The sequence below is a fragment of the Hyperolius riggenbachi genome, chromosome 1, assembly GCF_040937935.1.
Source record: "Hyperolius riggenbachi isolate aHypRig1 chromosome 1, aHypRig1.pri, whole genome shotgun sequence".
Classification (NCBI taxonomy): Eukaryota; Metazoa; Chordata; class Amphibia; order Anura; family Hyperoliidae; genus Hyperolius; species Hyperolius riggenbachi.
Window position 1 is genome coordinate 558,218 of NC_090646.1, and position 16,332 is coordinate 574,549.

Consider the following 16,332-nt stretch of genomic DNA (forward strand, 5'->3'; position numbering starts at 1 on the left):
GTGATGATAGCTGTACATCTTCCCGTATGACATGTGACTTCCTGTGACAGGAGCAGTACATCTTCCTGTATGACATGTGACTTCCTGTGACAGGAGCAGTACATCTTCCTGTATGACATATGACTTCCTGTGCTGTGACAGGAGCAGTACATCTTCCTGTATGACATGTGACTTCCTGTGACGGGAGCAGTACATCTTCCTGTATGACATGTGACTTCCTGTGACGGGAGCAGTACATCTTCCTGTATGACATGTGACTTCCTGTGATGATAGCTGTACATCTTCCTGTATGACATGTGACTTCCTGTGACAGGAGCAGTACATCTTCCTGTATGACATGTGACTTCCTGTGATGATAGCTGTACATCTTCCTGTATGACATGTGACTTCCTGTGACAGGAGCAGTACATCTTCCTGTATGACATGTGACTTCCTGTGACAGGAGCAGTACATCTTCCTGTATGACATATGACTTCCTGTGACAGGAGCAGTACATCTTCCTGTATGACATGTGACTTCCTGTGACAGGAGCAGTACATCTTCCTGTATGACATATGACTTCCTGTGACAGGAGCAGTACATCTTCCTGTATGACATGTGACTTCCTGTGACGGGAGCGGTACATCTTCCTGTATGACATGTGACTTCCTGTGATGATAGCTGTACATCTTCCTGTATGACATGTGACTTCCTGTGACGGGAGCAGTACATCTTCCTGTATGACATGTGACTTCCTGTGATGATAGCTGTACATCTTCCTGTATGACATGTGACTTCCTGTGACGGGAGCAGTACATCTTCCTGTATGACATGTGACTTCCTGTGACAGGAGCAGTACATCTTCCTGTATGACATATGACTTCCTGTGCTGTGACAGGAGCAGTACATCTTCCTGTATGACATGTGACTTCCTGTGACAGGAGCAGTACATCTTCCTGTATGACATATGACTTCCTGTGACAGGAGCAGTACATCTTCCTGTATGACATGTGACTTCCTGTGATGGGAGCGGTACATCTTCCTGTATGACATGTGACTTCCTGTGATGATAGCTGTACATCTTGCTGTATGACATGTGACTTCCTGTGATGGGAGCAGTACATCTTCCTGTATGACATGTGACTTCCTGTGATGATAGCTGTACATCTTCCTGTATGACATGTGACTTCCTGTGACAGGAGCAGTACATCTTCCTGTATGACGTTTTGTTGGAGACTCTTCTGTGTGGGGCCACCAGCGTTCCAGTGTCAGAGATCCAGAAGCACTACCAATCTATGTCGGTACTGGATCCCAGAACCAGCATGAGTGGCTACAAGAAGGAATTTCTGGTAATGGTTTTACCTTAATGCTTTATCTATACACACTTTGCCAAAACTGTGTAGACTATGTCAGAGAAGAGACTTTTCTGCAGTATTATTTCTAACCTCAGAAAGTTTAACAATACTCTCTCAGCATGGCATAAGGTATAATGATACATGAATATCACCCACTGCGCAGCCTTGTTCCATCCAAGCACAAGAACACCACTAGGGTCAAGCTGGGGTTTTGGTTAGTTGGGTCTGGCTCACATCCCCTCACATTCATCCTTCTGGAGGTGTTGGATGGGGATAAGGTGGAGACACTCTGCAGATCAGTAATGTTCCTCACAGGAATCACTTTGGGCTCAGAGACATTGGGCAAAGAAATATTTGCATATATGTCTTCTTAATTTTACCCACCTGAACTGAGCCCGGATAAGTCAGACCCATTAACCATTTCAGCCCGTGGGTATTTCTCACCATATGCATCCGAACAATTTTTATCTCCCCATTAATTCGCCAATAACATTATCACTAATTATCACAATGAATTGATCCATATCTTGTTTTTTCCAACACCAGTTAGGCTTTCTTTTGGTGGTACATTTTGCTAAGAATTATCTTTTACTAAATGCATTTTAACAGGAATATTAAGAAAAAAAAAATGGAAAAAGTCATTATTTCTCAGTTTTCGCCCATTATAGCTTTAATATAAAACATACAACCATAATTAAAACCTATGTATTTTATTTGCCCATTTGTCCCGGTTATTAAACCATTTAAATTATGTCCCTATCTCAATGGCGCCAATAATTTAATTGGAAATAAAGGTACATTTTTCAGTTTTGCGTACGTCACTATTTACAAGCTTATAATTTAAAAAAAATTAGTAATACACCCTCTTCACATGCATATTAAAAAAAAGTTCACACACTTAGGTAACTATTTATTTATTTATTTTTGTTAATTGTAATTTTTTTTTTTTTCATTCAAAATTTTATTTGGGTAATTTTTGGTGTGTGACGTAAACAGTTCATTTTAAATGTAATAATATGTGTTTATTTCATAAAAAAATGTATGTGGATGTAGCTTTACTATTTGGCCACAAGATGGCCACAGTAAAAAAAATGTTTTTAGTCCGTGAAGTGAACGCTCACTGTTCCAAGAAGCATATTGAGTACGGGAAACTCTGTTTTTGCTCAGAAAGACCGCGGCCTCTGATAAGAAGCCGTCGGTTTTTCTGCCGGGGACTTAGATCAATAAATGGGAACTATGTTCCCATTCATTGATCTCCGGGCTGATGGGAGGTGGCACGGGCGCGCACATGCGCGCAACAGCACAGCAGCAGCCACCTGGACGTGACGATCACGTCCAGGCAGCAGGAATGGTTAATAAGGAAGGGAGAGTCCATGTTCTATTGCTCTTAAATGTGGTACTTTTTAACAAAGAAAAGTTTAATTTTGAAATCAAAAGGCTGGATATTGCCTGTTTCTATAACATGGTTTCTCATAGATGTTTCTTTTTTGGCAATACAATACATTTTCCATCCCTAAAATGGACGGGTTTAGTCTTCATTGGCTACTTTAAGATTTGTGACCAAAACAGAAACACTTTTGACTCCAATCAAAAAAAGAAGGGATATGGGAGTACTTTTTTTTTTTTTTTACATTGCATGAAGGTGGGACCAATGGGCATGACTATAAATCTTGGGGCCCCCCAGCGAAACTTTGATAGTCCCCCTATGTTCACACACCTTCTATTGCCTCCCCTTGGTGACCCTCACAGATGGTAAGGTTCTTAACCACTTGAGGACCCAAGTATTTCTGCTTGTGTTTACATTTAGCCTGCGAGCCGCGATCGACGGCCCGCAGGCTATTCACGGAGCCCCCCACCGTGAATTGACAGGAAGCAGCCGCTCGCGCGAGTGGCTGTTTCTTGATTAATTAGCCTGCAGCCGGCGACGCAGATGTGCGTCGCTGGTCCTGCAGCTACCACTTTGCCGACGCGCAATATGAGTGCGCGGTCGGCAAGTGGTTAAAACAAGTGTGGCCATCATGATTTTCCCACCTGTAACAAGTGTAGCCACAACAACACCTGATCTACAGGATGGACCCCAGTATCGGAGGTAGGGCACATTGGTAGTCAGGGAGTCAGGGACCCCTGTAGCTGTATTGGCTGTTCCCCTATAGTTAAACTCCTGCTGGGAAGAAACCATGAAAGGAGTAAGCTTTTCTATAGCCCTGTTATTGGCTGCCAGTGGTGCCACTTTTCAGTCTGGGAAAAACGGTAACATTTCTGTGGAATTTTAAATTGAACTTAGAAGTAGAAATAGAACTTTGTCCGCCAATCCCAGCTTTCCAGGTAGACAAGTCCTGAATGCAGCAGAGCAGCCTCCCGCCCAGATAACTGGTAACCGTGGAAATTTCAGGAAACTGATGTAACGTTTGGAGCTTTTACCTTCCAGGTGGTGGAGAAAATCACAGAATTATATCAGATCTATTCGTGTAAAGAGGCGAAGAAGTTGGAAAACTGGGACAAGAACCGCAACCCCAACATCCTGCCAGGTAATATGTGCACCGTGTATTCACAACATCCTGCCAGGTAATATGGCTGCCGTGTATTCGCAACATCCTGCCAGGTAATATGGCCGCCATGTATGCCCAACATCCTGCCAGGTAATATTGCCGCCGTGTATTTCCAACATCCTGCCAGGTAATATAGCCTCCATGTTATCACAACATCCTGCCAGGTAACATGGCCACCGTGTTATCACAATATCCTGCCAGGTAATATGGCCATTGTGTATTCCGAACATCCTGCCAGGTAATATGGCCGCTGTGTATTCACAACATCCTGCCAGGTAATATGGCCGCCATGTATTCCCAACATCCTGCCAGGTAATATGGCTGCCGTGTATTCACAACATCCTGCCAGGCAATATGGCCGCAATGTATGCCCAACATCCTGCCAGGTAATATGGCCGCCGTGTATTGCCAACATCCTGCCAGGTAATATAGCCTCCATGTTATCACAACATCCTGCCAGGTAACATGGCCGCCGTGTTATCACAACATCCTGCCAGGTAATATGGCCATTGTGTATTCCGAACATCCTGCCAGGTAATATGGCCACCGTGTATTCACAACATCCTGCCAGGTAATATGGCCACCGTGTTATCACAAAATCCAGCCAGGTAATATGGCCACCGTGTTATCACAACATCCTGCCAGGTAATATGGCGGCTGGATAGTGTAATGGTTAAGGGCTCTGCCTCTGACACAGGAGACCTGTTAGAATCTCGGCTCTGCCTGTTCAGTAAGCCAGCACCTATTCAGTAGGAGACCTTGGGCAAGACTCCCTAACACTGCTACTGCCTACAGAGCACGTCCTAGTGGCTGCAGCAATAGCGCTTTGAGTCCGCCAGGAGAAAAGCGCGATATAAATGTTCTGTGTTTGTTTGTTGTTTGTTTAATATGGCCGCCGTGTATTCCCAACATCCTGCCAGGTAATATGGCCGCTGTGTTATCACAACATCCTGCCAGGTAATATGGCCGCCATTTTATCACAACATCCTGCCAGGTAATATGGCCGCTGTGTATTCACAACATCCTGCCAGGTAATATGGCCGCTGTGTATTCCTAACATCCTGCCAGGTAATATGGCCGCTGTGTATTCCCAACATCCTGCCAGGTAATATGGCCGCTGTGTTATCACAACATCCTGCCAGGTAATTTGACCGCTGTGTATTCACAACATCCTGCCAGGTAATATGGCCGCTGTGTATTCCTAACATCCTGCCAGGTAATATGGCTGCCGTGTATTCCCAACATCCTGCCAGGTAATATGGCTGCCGTGTATTCCCAACATCCTGCCAGGTAATATGGTCGCTGTGTATTCCTAACATCCTGCCAGGTAATATGGCCGCCGTGTATTCCCAACATCCTGCCAGGTAATATGGCCTCCGTGAATTCACAACATCCTGCCAGGTTATATGGCCGTTGTGTATTCCCAACATGGTGCCAGGTAATATGGCCGCCGTGTATTCCAAACATCCTGCCAGGTAATATGGCCGCCGTGTATTCCTAACATCCTGCCAGGTAATATGGCTGCCGTGTATTCCCAACATCCTGTCAGGTAATATGGCCGCCGTGTTATCACAACATCCTGCCAGGTAATATGGCCGCCGTGTATTCCCAACATCCTGCCAGGTAATATGGCCACTGTGAGGTCACAACATCCTGCCAGGTAATATGGCTGCCGTGTATTCCCAACATCCTGCCAGGTAATATGGCCGCCGTGTTATCACAACATCCTGCCAGGTAATATGGCCGCCGTGTATTCCCAACATTCTGCCAGGTAATATGGCCACTGTGAGGTCACAACATCCTGCCAGGTAATATGGCTGCCGTGTATGCCCAACATCCTGCCTGGTAATATGGCCGCCGTTTTATCACAACATCCTGCCAGGTAATATGGCCGCTGTGTATTCACAACATCCTGCAGGTAATATGGCCGCTGTGTATTCCTAACATCCTGCCAGGTAATATGGCCGCTGTGTATTCCCAACATCCTGCCAGGTAATATGGCCGCCGTGTATTCCCAACATCCTGCCAGGTAATATGGCCTCCGTGAATTCACAACATCCTGCCAGGTTATATGGCCGTTGTGTATTCCCAACATGGTGCCAGGTAATATGGCCGCCGTGTATTCCAAACATCCTGCCAGGTAATATGGCCGCCGTGTATTCCTAACATCCTGCCAGGTAATATGGCCGCCATGTTATCACAAAATCCTGCCAGGTAATATGGCCGCCGTGTTATTACAACATCCTGCCAGGTAATATGGCCGCTGTGTATTCCCAACATCCTGCCAGGTAATATGGCCGCTGTGTATTCCTAACATCCTGCCAGGCAGAGCAGGGACAAGGTCCTCCAGCACCCAAGGCTGAGACACCAAAGTGCGCCCCTTCATCCCTCCCACCTCAGCTGTCACACACGGATTGCTATTAGACTAAGAGGGCCACAGGGCCCACAACCTCCCCAACACCTTAAACTCTAGTTATCTGGCTTGCAGTCACTGCTATGTATCCCCTTTTCTTATTTCTTTCTGCTTCATACACAATTAAGAATGACAGCTGAATGAATTGTGCGCCCCCTCCTACACTGCGCCCTGAGCCTAGAGCCTCTCCAGCCTATGCCTCGGCCCGGCCCTGCTGCCAGGTAATATGGCTGCTGTGTATTCCCAACATCCTGCCAGGTAATATGGCCGCCGTGTTATCACAACATCCTGTCAGGTAATATGGCCGTTGTGTATTCACAACATCCTGCCAGGTAATATGGCCGCTATGTATTCCTAACATCCTTCCAGGTAATATGGCCGCCGTGTATTCCCAACATCCTGCCAGGTAATATGGCCGCCGTGTATTCCTAACATCCTGCCAGGTAATATGGCCGCCGTGTATTCCCAACATCCTGCCAGGTAATATGGTCTCCGTGAATTCACAACATCCTGCCAGGTTATATGGCCGTTGTGTATTCCCAACATGGTGCCAGGTAATATGGCCGCCGTGTATTCCAAACATCCTGCCAGGTAATATGGCTGCCATGAATTCCTAACATCCTGCCAGGTAATATGGCCGCCATGTTATGCTGCAAAACCCTCTGATTCATTTCTGTCTAACTCCAGTCAGCAAGCTTAGTGATAGATATGAAGAGAAGAGGGAACCATTTTAAGACTTTTATTGCTGTCTGTGTGCTTGTTGGGGAGAGTTTCTATCATTTGTTGTCAATGATGCTGTCACCAGGAGAGGAAGTGAGGAGATCACCCCACACTGGACATAATAAAGTGATCCAGTTTTGCCCAACTTCCTGCACAAACTGACCCAACTTCACTCCACTTCCTGCACAAACTGACCCAACTTCACCCAACTTCCTGCACATAGTGACCCAACTTCACCCAACTTCCTGCACAAACTGACCCAACTTCACCCAACTTCCTGCACATAGTGACCAAACTTCACCCAACTTCCTGCACAAAGTGGACCCTGTCACAGGACCAGGATATGAGGAACATCCTCTCAAAAGAGACACAGACAGCAATACTAATCCTACAGATGTGTCCCACACCACTAACCTGAGATATGTATTGTATTCTTTGCTCTGATTGGAGAATGTTTCTCTTCCTGTTCTTGGTGACTGTGTTCGGGTTCAGGAAGTGAGGAGAAATCGCACCAGAAGATCTATGTAGGTAGAGAAAACAACGTTTTGTAAAAATGATACCTTTTAATGGCTCACTAATATTTCGAAAGAGAACATAAAGGATTAAATAACACCTTCATTTTATGGTGTTGTCATATTCTCATGTAAAGGTTATACTTACCTGCTGGCCATCCTCCTCCCAAAAACCTCCCGACGCCGCATGGCCGCTGGAGAATGTCACGTAGCTCCGCCCCTGCTGAAAAACTGCCATACTCAAGATAGAAAACACCATTATGTTATTTGCAGCAGTGGGCGAGGCTACGTGACAGAACCCAGCGGCCATGCCAGCAGGTAAGTGTAACCTGTAAATGACAATACGACAACCCCATAAAAAGATCAGCTTTATTAGTTAGCCATTAAAAGGTATTACTTTTACAAAACCTTTGTTTTCCTACCTTCAGTGGGATGCGAAAGTTTGGGCAACCTTGTTAACCCATCATCATTTTCCTGTATAAATGTGAAGGATTGTGGAGTAGCCGCTGCGTGCTCTGATGGCGTGGCGGCAACTTCCGCATCCAGCCCGGCGGTCTACTCGCGGCGACATGTGTCTGATGTGGTTCAGCCTTCCTGTGCACATAGGCTGAGGAATACACGCGGAGAGACAGAGGCTTTATGGGAAGCAGAGAGGGATCAGCTGACTCCCTTGGTCAGCTGATCCCAGGATGTATGCGGATTGGCTGGAAGGGACTGGGCGGCGCTGATCAGCGCTGCACTATATAACCACTCGTCCCTCAGTCTCACGTTGTCTTCCGTTGTGAATACTCTATGTGTTAGCACACAGACCTTAGTCAGATCCTACAGTGTGTTAGAACCGGGAAGGACCTGGGAATTCACACTGAGCTAGAATACTCTCGTATGTTATGCTTTAGACTAGTTCCAGGGTGTTGTGACTACGGACCTCACACCCAGCCTAGGATACTGTCTCAATGCTATGTTATGCTTTAGACTAGTTCCAGGGTGTTGTGACTACGGACCTCACACCCAAGCCTAGGATACTGTCTCAATGCTATGTTATGTTCTAGACTAGTTCCAGGGTGTTGTGACTACGGACCTCACACCCAAGCCTAGGATACTGTCTCAATGCTATGTTATGCTCTAGACTAGTTCCAGGGTGTTGTGACTACGGACCTCACACCCAAGCCTAGGATACTGTCTCAATGCTATGTTATGCTCTAGACTAGTTCCAGGGTGTTGTGACTACGGACCTCACACCCAGCCTAGGATACTGTCTCAATGCTATGTTATGTTCTAGACTAGTTCCAGGGTGTTGTGACTACGGACCTCACACCCAAGCCTAGGATACTGTCTCAATGCTATGTTATGCTCTAGACTAGTTCCAGGGTGTTGTGACTACGGACCTCACACCCAGCCTAGGATACTGTATCATTCTATGTTATGTGTTAGACTAGTTCCAGGGTGTTGTGACTACGGACCTCACACCCAAGCCTAGGATACTGTCTCAATGCTATGTTATGCTCTAGACTAGTTCCAGGGTGTTGTGACTACGGACCTCACACTCAGCCTAGGATACTGTCTCAATGCTATGTTATGCTCTAGACTAGTTCCAGGGTGTTGTGACTACGGACCTCACACCCAGCATAGGATACTATATCACTCTATGTTATGTGTTAGACTAGTTCCAGGGTGTTGTGAATACGGATCTCACACCCAAGACTAGCACTGTGTACTTGCATTACCTTAGCCCGCCACTAGGGTGTAGAGAGCTAGGATCTCACATCTAGTTAGGGCAAGTTTGTTCATATTAGCAGCAGGGCATCCTGCAACCAGGTTTAGTCCCCTCTCCTAGGGAGCCTTTAGCCTATAGGGATTCACTCACAGTCTGGGGTGAATTCCCTTCTTCTTCTAACCTCCAGCTCCTCTGGTGGGTTTCACTCAAGGTACTACGGTTACATCTACACTCATTTCTCAGGTGTCCAGAGGTTAGACATACCTGGATTATTGGTGATACTGCAGATCATCCATAATCTGGTGTATATCTGCATTACTGGTGATTCTGCAGATCACTAATAATCAGATTCTCTCTGCGTGTTGACACCCATTGTTACAGAACGGCAGACCCAAACAATATGGATCCACTTGACAGTCGTCTGCTTGCACTCACCACCTCGGTGGAGAATTGCATCAGCGTGCTGGATAGTCATCAGACCCAGATCAATGCCTTGTCTGGGCCTATACAAGCCCTTCAGACGACTGTTAACGCAGTGCGATCTCCTCTTGTTACAGACTTACGTATGCCTGTGTCCGAGAACTTTTCTGGTCATAGATCTGACTTCCGAAACTTTAAAAATCGAGTGTTATCTTACTTTGAGTTGAGACCTAATGCGTCAGGTACTGTAACACAGAGAATTATCTTTATTAAGACACTGTTGACGGGGGATTCCCAGACCTGGGCATATGGCCTTCAACCAGGGGATGGGGCCCTGACCTCTGTGGAGGAGTTTTTCAAAGCTATGGCTATTATTTACGATGATCCGGACTTTGCCTCGACTGCTGAGCGGAAGCTCAAGATGTTGTGGCAAGGCAAGGATTCAGTAGAGACTTATGCAGCTCAGGAGTTCAGGAAGTGGGCGGTGTCAGCTAGATGGGGCTCATTTGCGTTACTGGATTGTTTCTTACTAACACAAGAAAAAAGATATTGGCCCTACATAAACCGCACCACAAGGTGTTGGAGTACAAAAAATAGCCTTTATTGAACCATACCAACAATAAAACCAATTAAAAACAGACGCACAATATGAATAATGCCCTCAGAAATTACACTGTAAGTGTTGATATATGCAATAATAAATACCTAATATATACAGTAGAATGTAGCACAGCTGTATGCCAGTAGCAATGAAGAAGTGAAAGAGTGAAAAGGGTGGAACTAAGAATGAGCCCGACCAACCTGTAAGAGTGAGGTGCACCAAGTGAAATGGTGGTACTCTATGGTGAGGACCAATGTGCGGGGTAAAGAGGATACCCAGGTGTAAGGGCCAAACAAGGCCGAAAGTGAAGAGGATAGAACTCAGAGAATCGAGCGTGAGTAAGGAGCTTACCAGGATGCAGAGGGACTAGCGTGCGGAGGCCATCGCGATTCGCCGCAGCAAGCGGCTTCTTCCGGGCATATGACAACCCGTTCTGCGAGTGGCTAAATAGTCACATCATGTGACGCGTCATGACGCATAGAGGCGGCGGCTGGGAAGGCGGAGTCATGGGCGAAGAATAGTGCGTGGCCACACACGGGGACTGGTCCCCACGTACAGCCTTACGTGGTTGGCCATCCCCGCCCCCGGATCCGCCCCCCAGAGCCGCGGCCATCTTGATTACGGAAAAGAACGGGCACTAGTGTTAAAAATTGCATATGGTTAGAAAAATGTATTCGTATAGGGAATAAATTTGGCACAAAAATATATATATATGTGGTTGCCAGACAGGTAAGCTGAAGGAAAGAGGGGGAGGGAGGGGAAGGGCTCTAAGTATAAAAGCTGTATAAAAGTATATACATTATAAACCATAATACAATATTTTTCGGATAATAATGACACGTGTAAACGAGGATGTTGCTGACCCCTACTGGAAACAGCAGATATTGCAGACTCAATGTACCATATAAATATATAACAGCTGAGCAGGGCCACAGAAAATGACATAGTGTATATCAAAAGATCATACACAATTACAATTAGACAAATGAATACATATACATCAAGCGAAAGACATGATTCTGATCCAATTATCAATCCATGGGTCAGCAACGGATGGTGTAAATTGTAGATCTTCAAACGGTGGCCGGAAAAAAGTATTGGTAAGCCAGGGGATCACATGGTCCACACCACATTAGAGGGACAAGCAAAAGAAATCACCAATCTAAAGGTAATACATAACTGTGTCAATACCCAATAAACAGTAAGGAAGATGTACAGACTCATGATGGATATATTATGTAAATACGACCACACCTGAGTACTATAAATAAAGTACATAATACTGAATATACAGTGAGTATGCAACACAGTGGTCAACTTACCAAGACCAACTGAAGACAGTGACAAATTCATAAAAATACATAAAAATACAATAAGAGCATGCAGCGGATGAAATGTACATCTACCCAATGAGGAGTGTGCACACAAAAATGGACAAACCATCCATGTACTGAGGTGCCTCAAGCCAACATCACTCATAAGGTCCCAGAGATCGAACTCACCAACGACCGCAAGGGACCAAATAGATATCATGTGGTGACCATGTGAGTAAAGTAGAAATCAAAGGAAAGTGTACATGCCTACATAGATATGACACCCCTACATATCGTGTTAAGGGTGTGATGAAAAATAGAGAGATCACTGCATAACTTAACGTAAAAAGAACTGCACCCTACTCACAGAGGTGGAGCTCAGTATAAAGGGAGGTCACCTACTTACTAAGTGTCGCTCCCTGAGTAACGGGGTACAAAAAAAAAAACACACGTGGAAACAGGGGACAAGGGAGGTGCATCACAGAAAGAACAGGTTCATGCAGAAAACCAAGGAATGAAAATTCCTCATTTAGACCTACCGGTGCTAAAGTACCCAGGTCAAAAATCCAACGAGTCTCCTGTCTCAAAAGTAGCTGAGTCACATCCCCGCCCCTGGAAGAGAGATACACCTTCGATAAACCACATACCCTCCAACCTCGAGTACTGCCCCCATGGGCATTGAGGGCATGTTCCGCCACCGGGGTCAGTTGCTTACCGTCAGCATGATCTCGATTAGCTAGCCGTATGGTGGACATGTGTTTTTGAATGCGGCTCTTCAGCATGTTTTTTGTTTGTCCCACATATCGTTTGTTGCACGGACACCACAGAAGGTATATTACCCCCTCAGATTGGCAGTTGATGTAGTCTCTCAATTTAAATATCTTGTTCGTCTTGTCACTCTGCACTTCTCTAGTGGGTGTCATCATTTCACAGATGTTATATCTCCCACAGGGGAAGCTGCCACACACAGCTGGCCTCTTCCTGTGTCGCCGCTGGAAGTGACTCTGGCAAAGACGATCTTTAAGGTTGGTGGCCCTCTTTGCTGTGATCAATGGTTTCGCTGATAGATACCTGTTTAAAATAGAGTCAGTTTGCAAAATGGGCCAATGCTTAGTAACTATGTCTCTCAGTGTGTTCCAGCTACTATTGTACGGTGTACAGAATCTTACCAGATCACTCAAATCTTACCAGATCACTCGATTCCCTGCATTGACTATCGGGGTCTAAATAAGATCACGGTGAAAAATCGCTATCCACTACCTCTTATTGACGATTTATTCTCCCAGATCACCAATGCTAAAGTTTTTTCAAAATTAGACTTAAGGGGTGCATACAACCTGGTTCGCATCAGGGACGGTGATGAGTGGAAGACGGCCTTTAATACACCCGATGGGCATTACGAGTACTTTGTGATGCCCTTCGGGTTGTGCAATTCCCCGGCCGTCTTCCAGGAGCTGATTAACGAGGTTTTTAGACCAATTTTGGGCAAATTTGCAGTAGTATATCTTGTTGATATACTAGTCTTATCAGCCACTCTTGCCGAACACCGGAGACATGTCAAGTATGTGTTGGAAAGACTAAGACAGAATCAGTTGTATGCCAAACTGGAAAAGTGCATTTTTGAGGTGACCTCTGTTGCTTTTTTGGGGTATGTAATATCTACCTCGGGCCTCTCTATGGACCCTGGGAAAGTCTCTGCTGTACTGGAGTGGCCACAGCCTGTAGGTCTGAAGGCCCTCCAGAGATTCCTGGGTTTTGCGAATTACTACAGGAGATTTATTAAAGGGTACTCTACAGTGGTTGCGCCCCTCACCAGTCTTACCAAAAAAGGGGCTGATACTCACCACTGGTCCGAGGAAGCTCTTACGGCTTTTGAGACCCTAAAGAAACTTCTGTTCTGCTCCTATCCTGAGACACGTCGATGTCACCTTCCCGTTCATAGTAGAGGTTGATGCCTCTGAGGTGGGGGTGGGGGCTGTGCTGTCTCAGCGTTCCGGTTTGCAGGGTAAACTTCATCCATGCGCCTACTTCTCTCGTAGGTTTTCCCCAGCGGAGAGAAACTACGATATAGGCAACCGTGAACTCCTGGCCATCAAGTTAGCCTTTGAGGAATGGCGACATTGGTTAGAGGGAGCAGAACATGTTATTACAGTCTACACAGATCATAAAAACTTGGAGTACATAGAGAATGCTAAGAGACTCAGTCCCCGACAGGCCCGGTGGTCACTGTTCTTTTCCAGATTCAGTTTTATAATTACGTACACTCCTGGCAGTAAAAACGTTCAGGCTGATGCCTTATCCAGGTGTTTCAAGCCCGAGACGGCACAGCCCTCGGCACCCATGACTATTCTGCCTCGGAGGGTGGTTTTGGCAGCCACAGAAACCTGGAAGGATTGGGCTGCCACCCTGGCCCCATATCAGCAGGATGTCCCGGAAGGAAAGCCAGAGGGAGTGTTGTTTGTGCCCCTGCCCTTTCATCTACAGCTCTTACAGCTGTTCCACTCCCATAAGAATGCTGGTCACCCAGGAGCCACCAGGACACAGGATCTCCTTGCCAGGTGTGCATGGTGGCCATCCCTGGAGTTTGTGAGAGAGTGTGCTGTGTGTGCTAGGAGCAAACCTTCCCGACAGGCTCCGGTGGGAACTTTACAGCCTTTGCCAGTTCCAAATGAACCATGGACCCATCTGTCCATGGATTTTGTGGGTGAACTCCCCAGGTCTGAGGGCATGACTGTCATCTGGGTGGTAGTAGACAGATTCAGCAAGATTGCCCATTTTATTCCTCTGAAAGGACTCCCCTCCGCCCAAGAGCTGGCTAACCTCTTCATCCTGCACATTTTCCGGCTGCATGGCATTCCGGAGAATGTAGTGTCAGATAGGGGAGTCCAATTCGTTTCTAAATTCTGGAGGGCATTTTGTCATCTTATGGGCATGAATCTTTCGTTTTCATCAGGCTACCACCCACAGACAAATGGCCAGACCGAGAGGGTCAACCAATCCATGGAACAGTTTCTCAGATTCTATGTGGCCAATGCGCAAACAGACTGGGTAAAATTTTTACCTTTCGCGGAGTTTGCGCACAACAACCTGAAAAGTTCTTCCTCCGGGTTTTCCCCTTTTCAGGTAGTGTCGGGAAGGTCCCCTAAGTTTGCTCCTTTGCCTGTGGCATCTACTCCTTTCCCAGCATTAGAAGATTGGCAGGTGGCGTTAAAACAAATTTGGGCTCTGGTGAAGACAAATTTGGGGAAGGCTTTCAAGTCTCAGAAAAAGCAGGCTGACAAGAGACGCTCTGCTGAATGGGACTTTTCGCCAGGAGATTTGGTCTGGGTGTCTACGCGACATCTGGCTTTGAAACAACTGTCACCCAAATTAGGGCCTAGGTTTGTTGGGCCGTTTCCAGTCACCAAAAGAATGAATGCTGTCACTTATGCAGTTGATCTTCCTACCAGTATGCGAGGTGTAAGATCATTCCACGTGTCATTGCTCAAGCCGGCAGTACAGGTGGATTCCACTCCCCCCTCCCCCCCCCCCCCCCCCCCCCCGTATTGATTGATGATCAACCCGAGTATGAGGTTGAGAAGATTCTGGACTCCCGGCTGGTGCAAAGTTCTGTGCAATATTTGGTACACTGGAAAGGTTATGGTGTGGAGGATAGAACTTGGGTACCAGAGGGCCGCATGCACGCAGAGGAGTTGAGGAAAGAGTTCCATGACTTACATCCTGGGAAGCCTGGTGGGAAGTGTCCGGACGGCACTCCTCGGGGGGGGGGGGGTGTACTGTGAAGGATTGCGGAATAGCCGCCGCATGCCCTGACGGCGTGGCGGCTACTTCCGCGTCCAGCCCGGCGGTCTACGCGCGCCGACATGTGTCTGATGTGGTTCAGCCTTCCTGTGCACATAGGCTGAGGAATGCGCGGAGAGACAGAGGCTTTATGGGAAGCAGCGAGGGATCAGCTGATGCCCCTGGTCAGCTGATCCCAAGGCAGATGCGGATTGGCTGGAAGGGACTGGGCTGCACTATATAAACACTCGTCCCTCAGTCTCACGTTGTCTGCCGTTGCGAATGCTTCATGTGTTAGCACACAGACCTTAGTCAGATCCTACAGTGTGTTAGAACCGGGAAGGACCTGGGAATTCACACTGAGCTAGATTACTGTCTCAATGCTATGTTATGCTCTAGACTAGTTCCAGGGTGTTGTGACTACGGACCTCACACCCAAGCCTAGGATACTGTCTCAATGCTATGTTATGCTCTAGACTAGTTCCAGGGTGTTGTGACTACGGACCTCACACCCAGCCTAGGATACTGTCTCAATGCTATGTTATGTTCTAGACTAGTTCCAGGGTGTTGTGACTACGGACCTCACACCCAAGCCTAGGATACTGTCTCAATGCTATGTTATGCTCTAGACTAGTTCCAGGGTGTTGTGACTACGGACCTCACACCCAGCCTAGGATACTGTATCATTCTATGTCATGTGTTAGACTAGTTCCAGGGTGTTGTGACTACGGACCTCACACCCAAGCCTAGGATACTGTCTCAATGCTATGTTATGCTCTAGACTAGTTCCAGGGTGTTGTGACTACGGACCTCACACCCAGCCTAGGATACTGTCTCAATGCTATGTTATGTTCTAGACTAGTTCCAGGGTGTTGTGACTACGGACCTCACACCCAAGCCTAGGATACTGTCTCAATGCTATGTTATGCTCTAGACTAGTTCCAGGGTGTTGTGACTACGGACCTCACACCCAGCC

At 46.7% G+C, this 16,332-nt stretch overlaps 1 protein-coding gene across 3 annotated transcripts in view; it reads left to right on the forward strand.

Annotated features, from left to right (window-relative positions):
• The window catches only part of LOC137562144 (receptor-type tyrosine-protein phosphatase kappa-like), a 374,827-nt gene that overhangs the window by 324,606 nt on the left and 33,889 nt on the right, over window positions 1–16,332 (forward strand). For 2 of the 3 annotated variants that reach the window (XM_068273487.1, XM_068273479.1), the window contains exons 27-28: window positions 1,179–1,328; window positions 3,763–3,862. In XM_068273487.1, the coding sequence (XP_068129588.1) occupies window positions 1,179–1,328; window positions 3,763–3,862 (250 nt within the window). Of the gene's footprint in view, window positions 1–1,178; window positions 1,329–3,762; window positions 3,863–12,527; window positions 12,602–16,332 lie in introns of all 3 variants that reach the window. The other variant, XM_068273493.1, reaches the window with a different exon arrangement.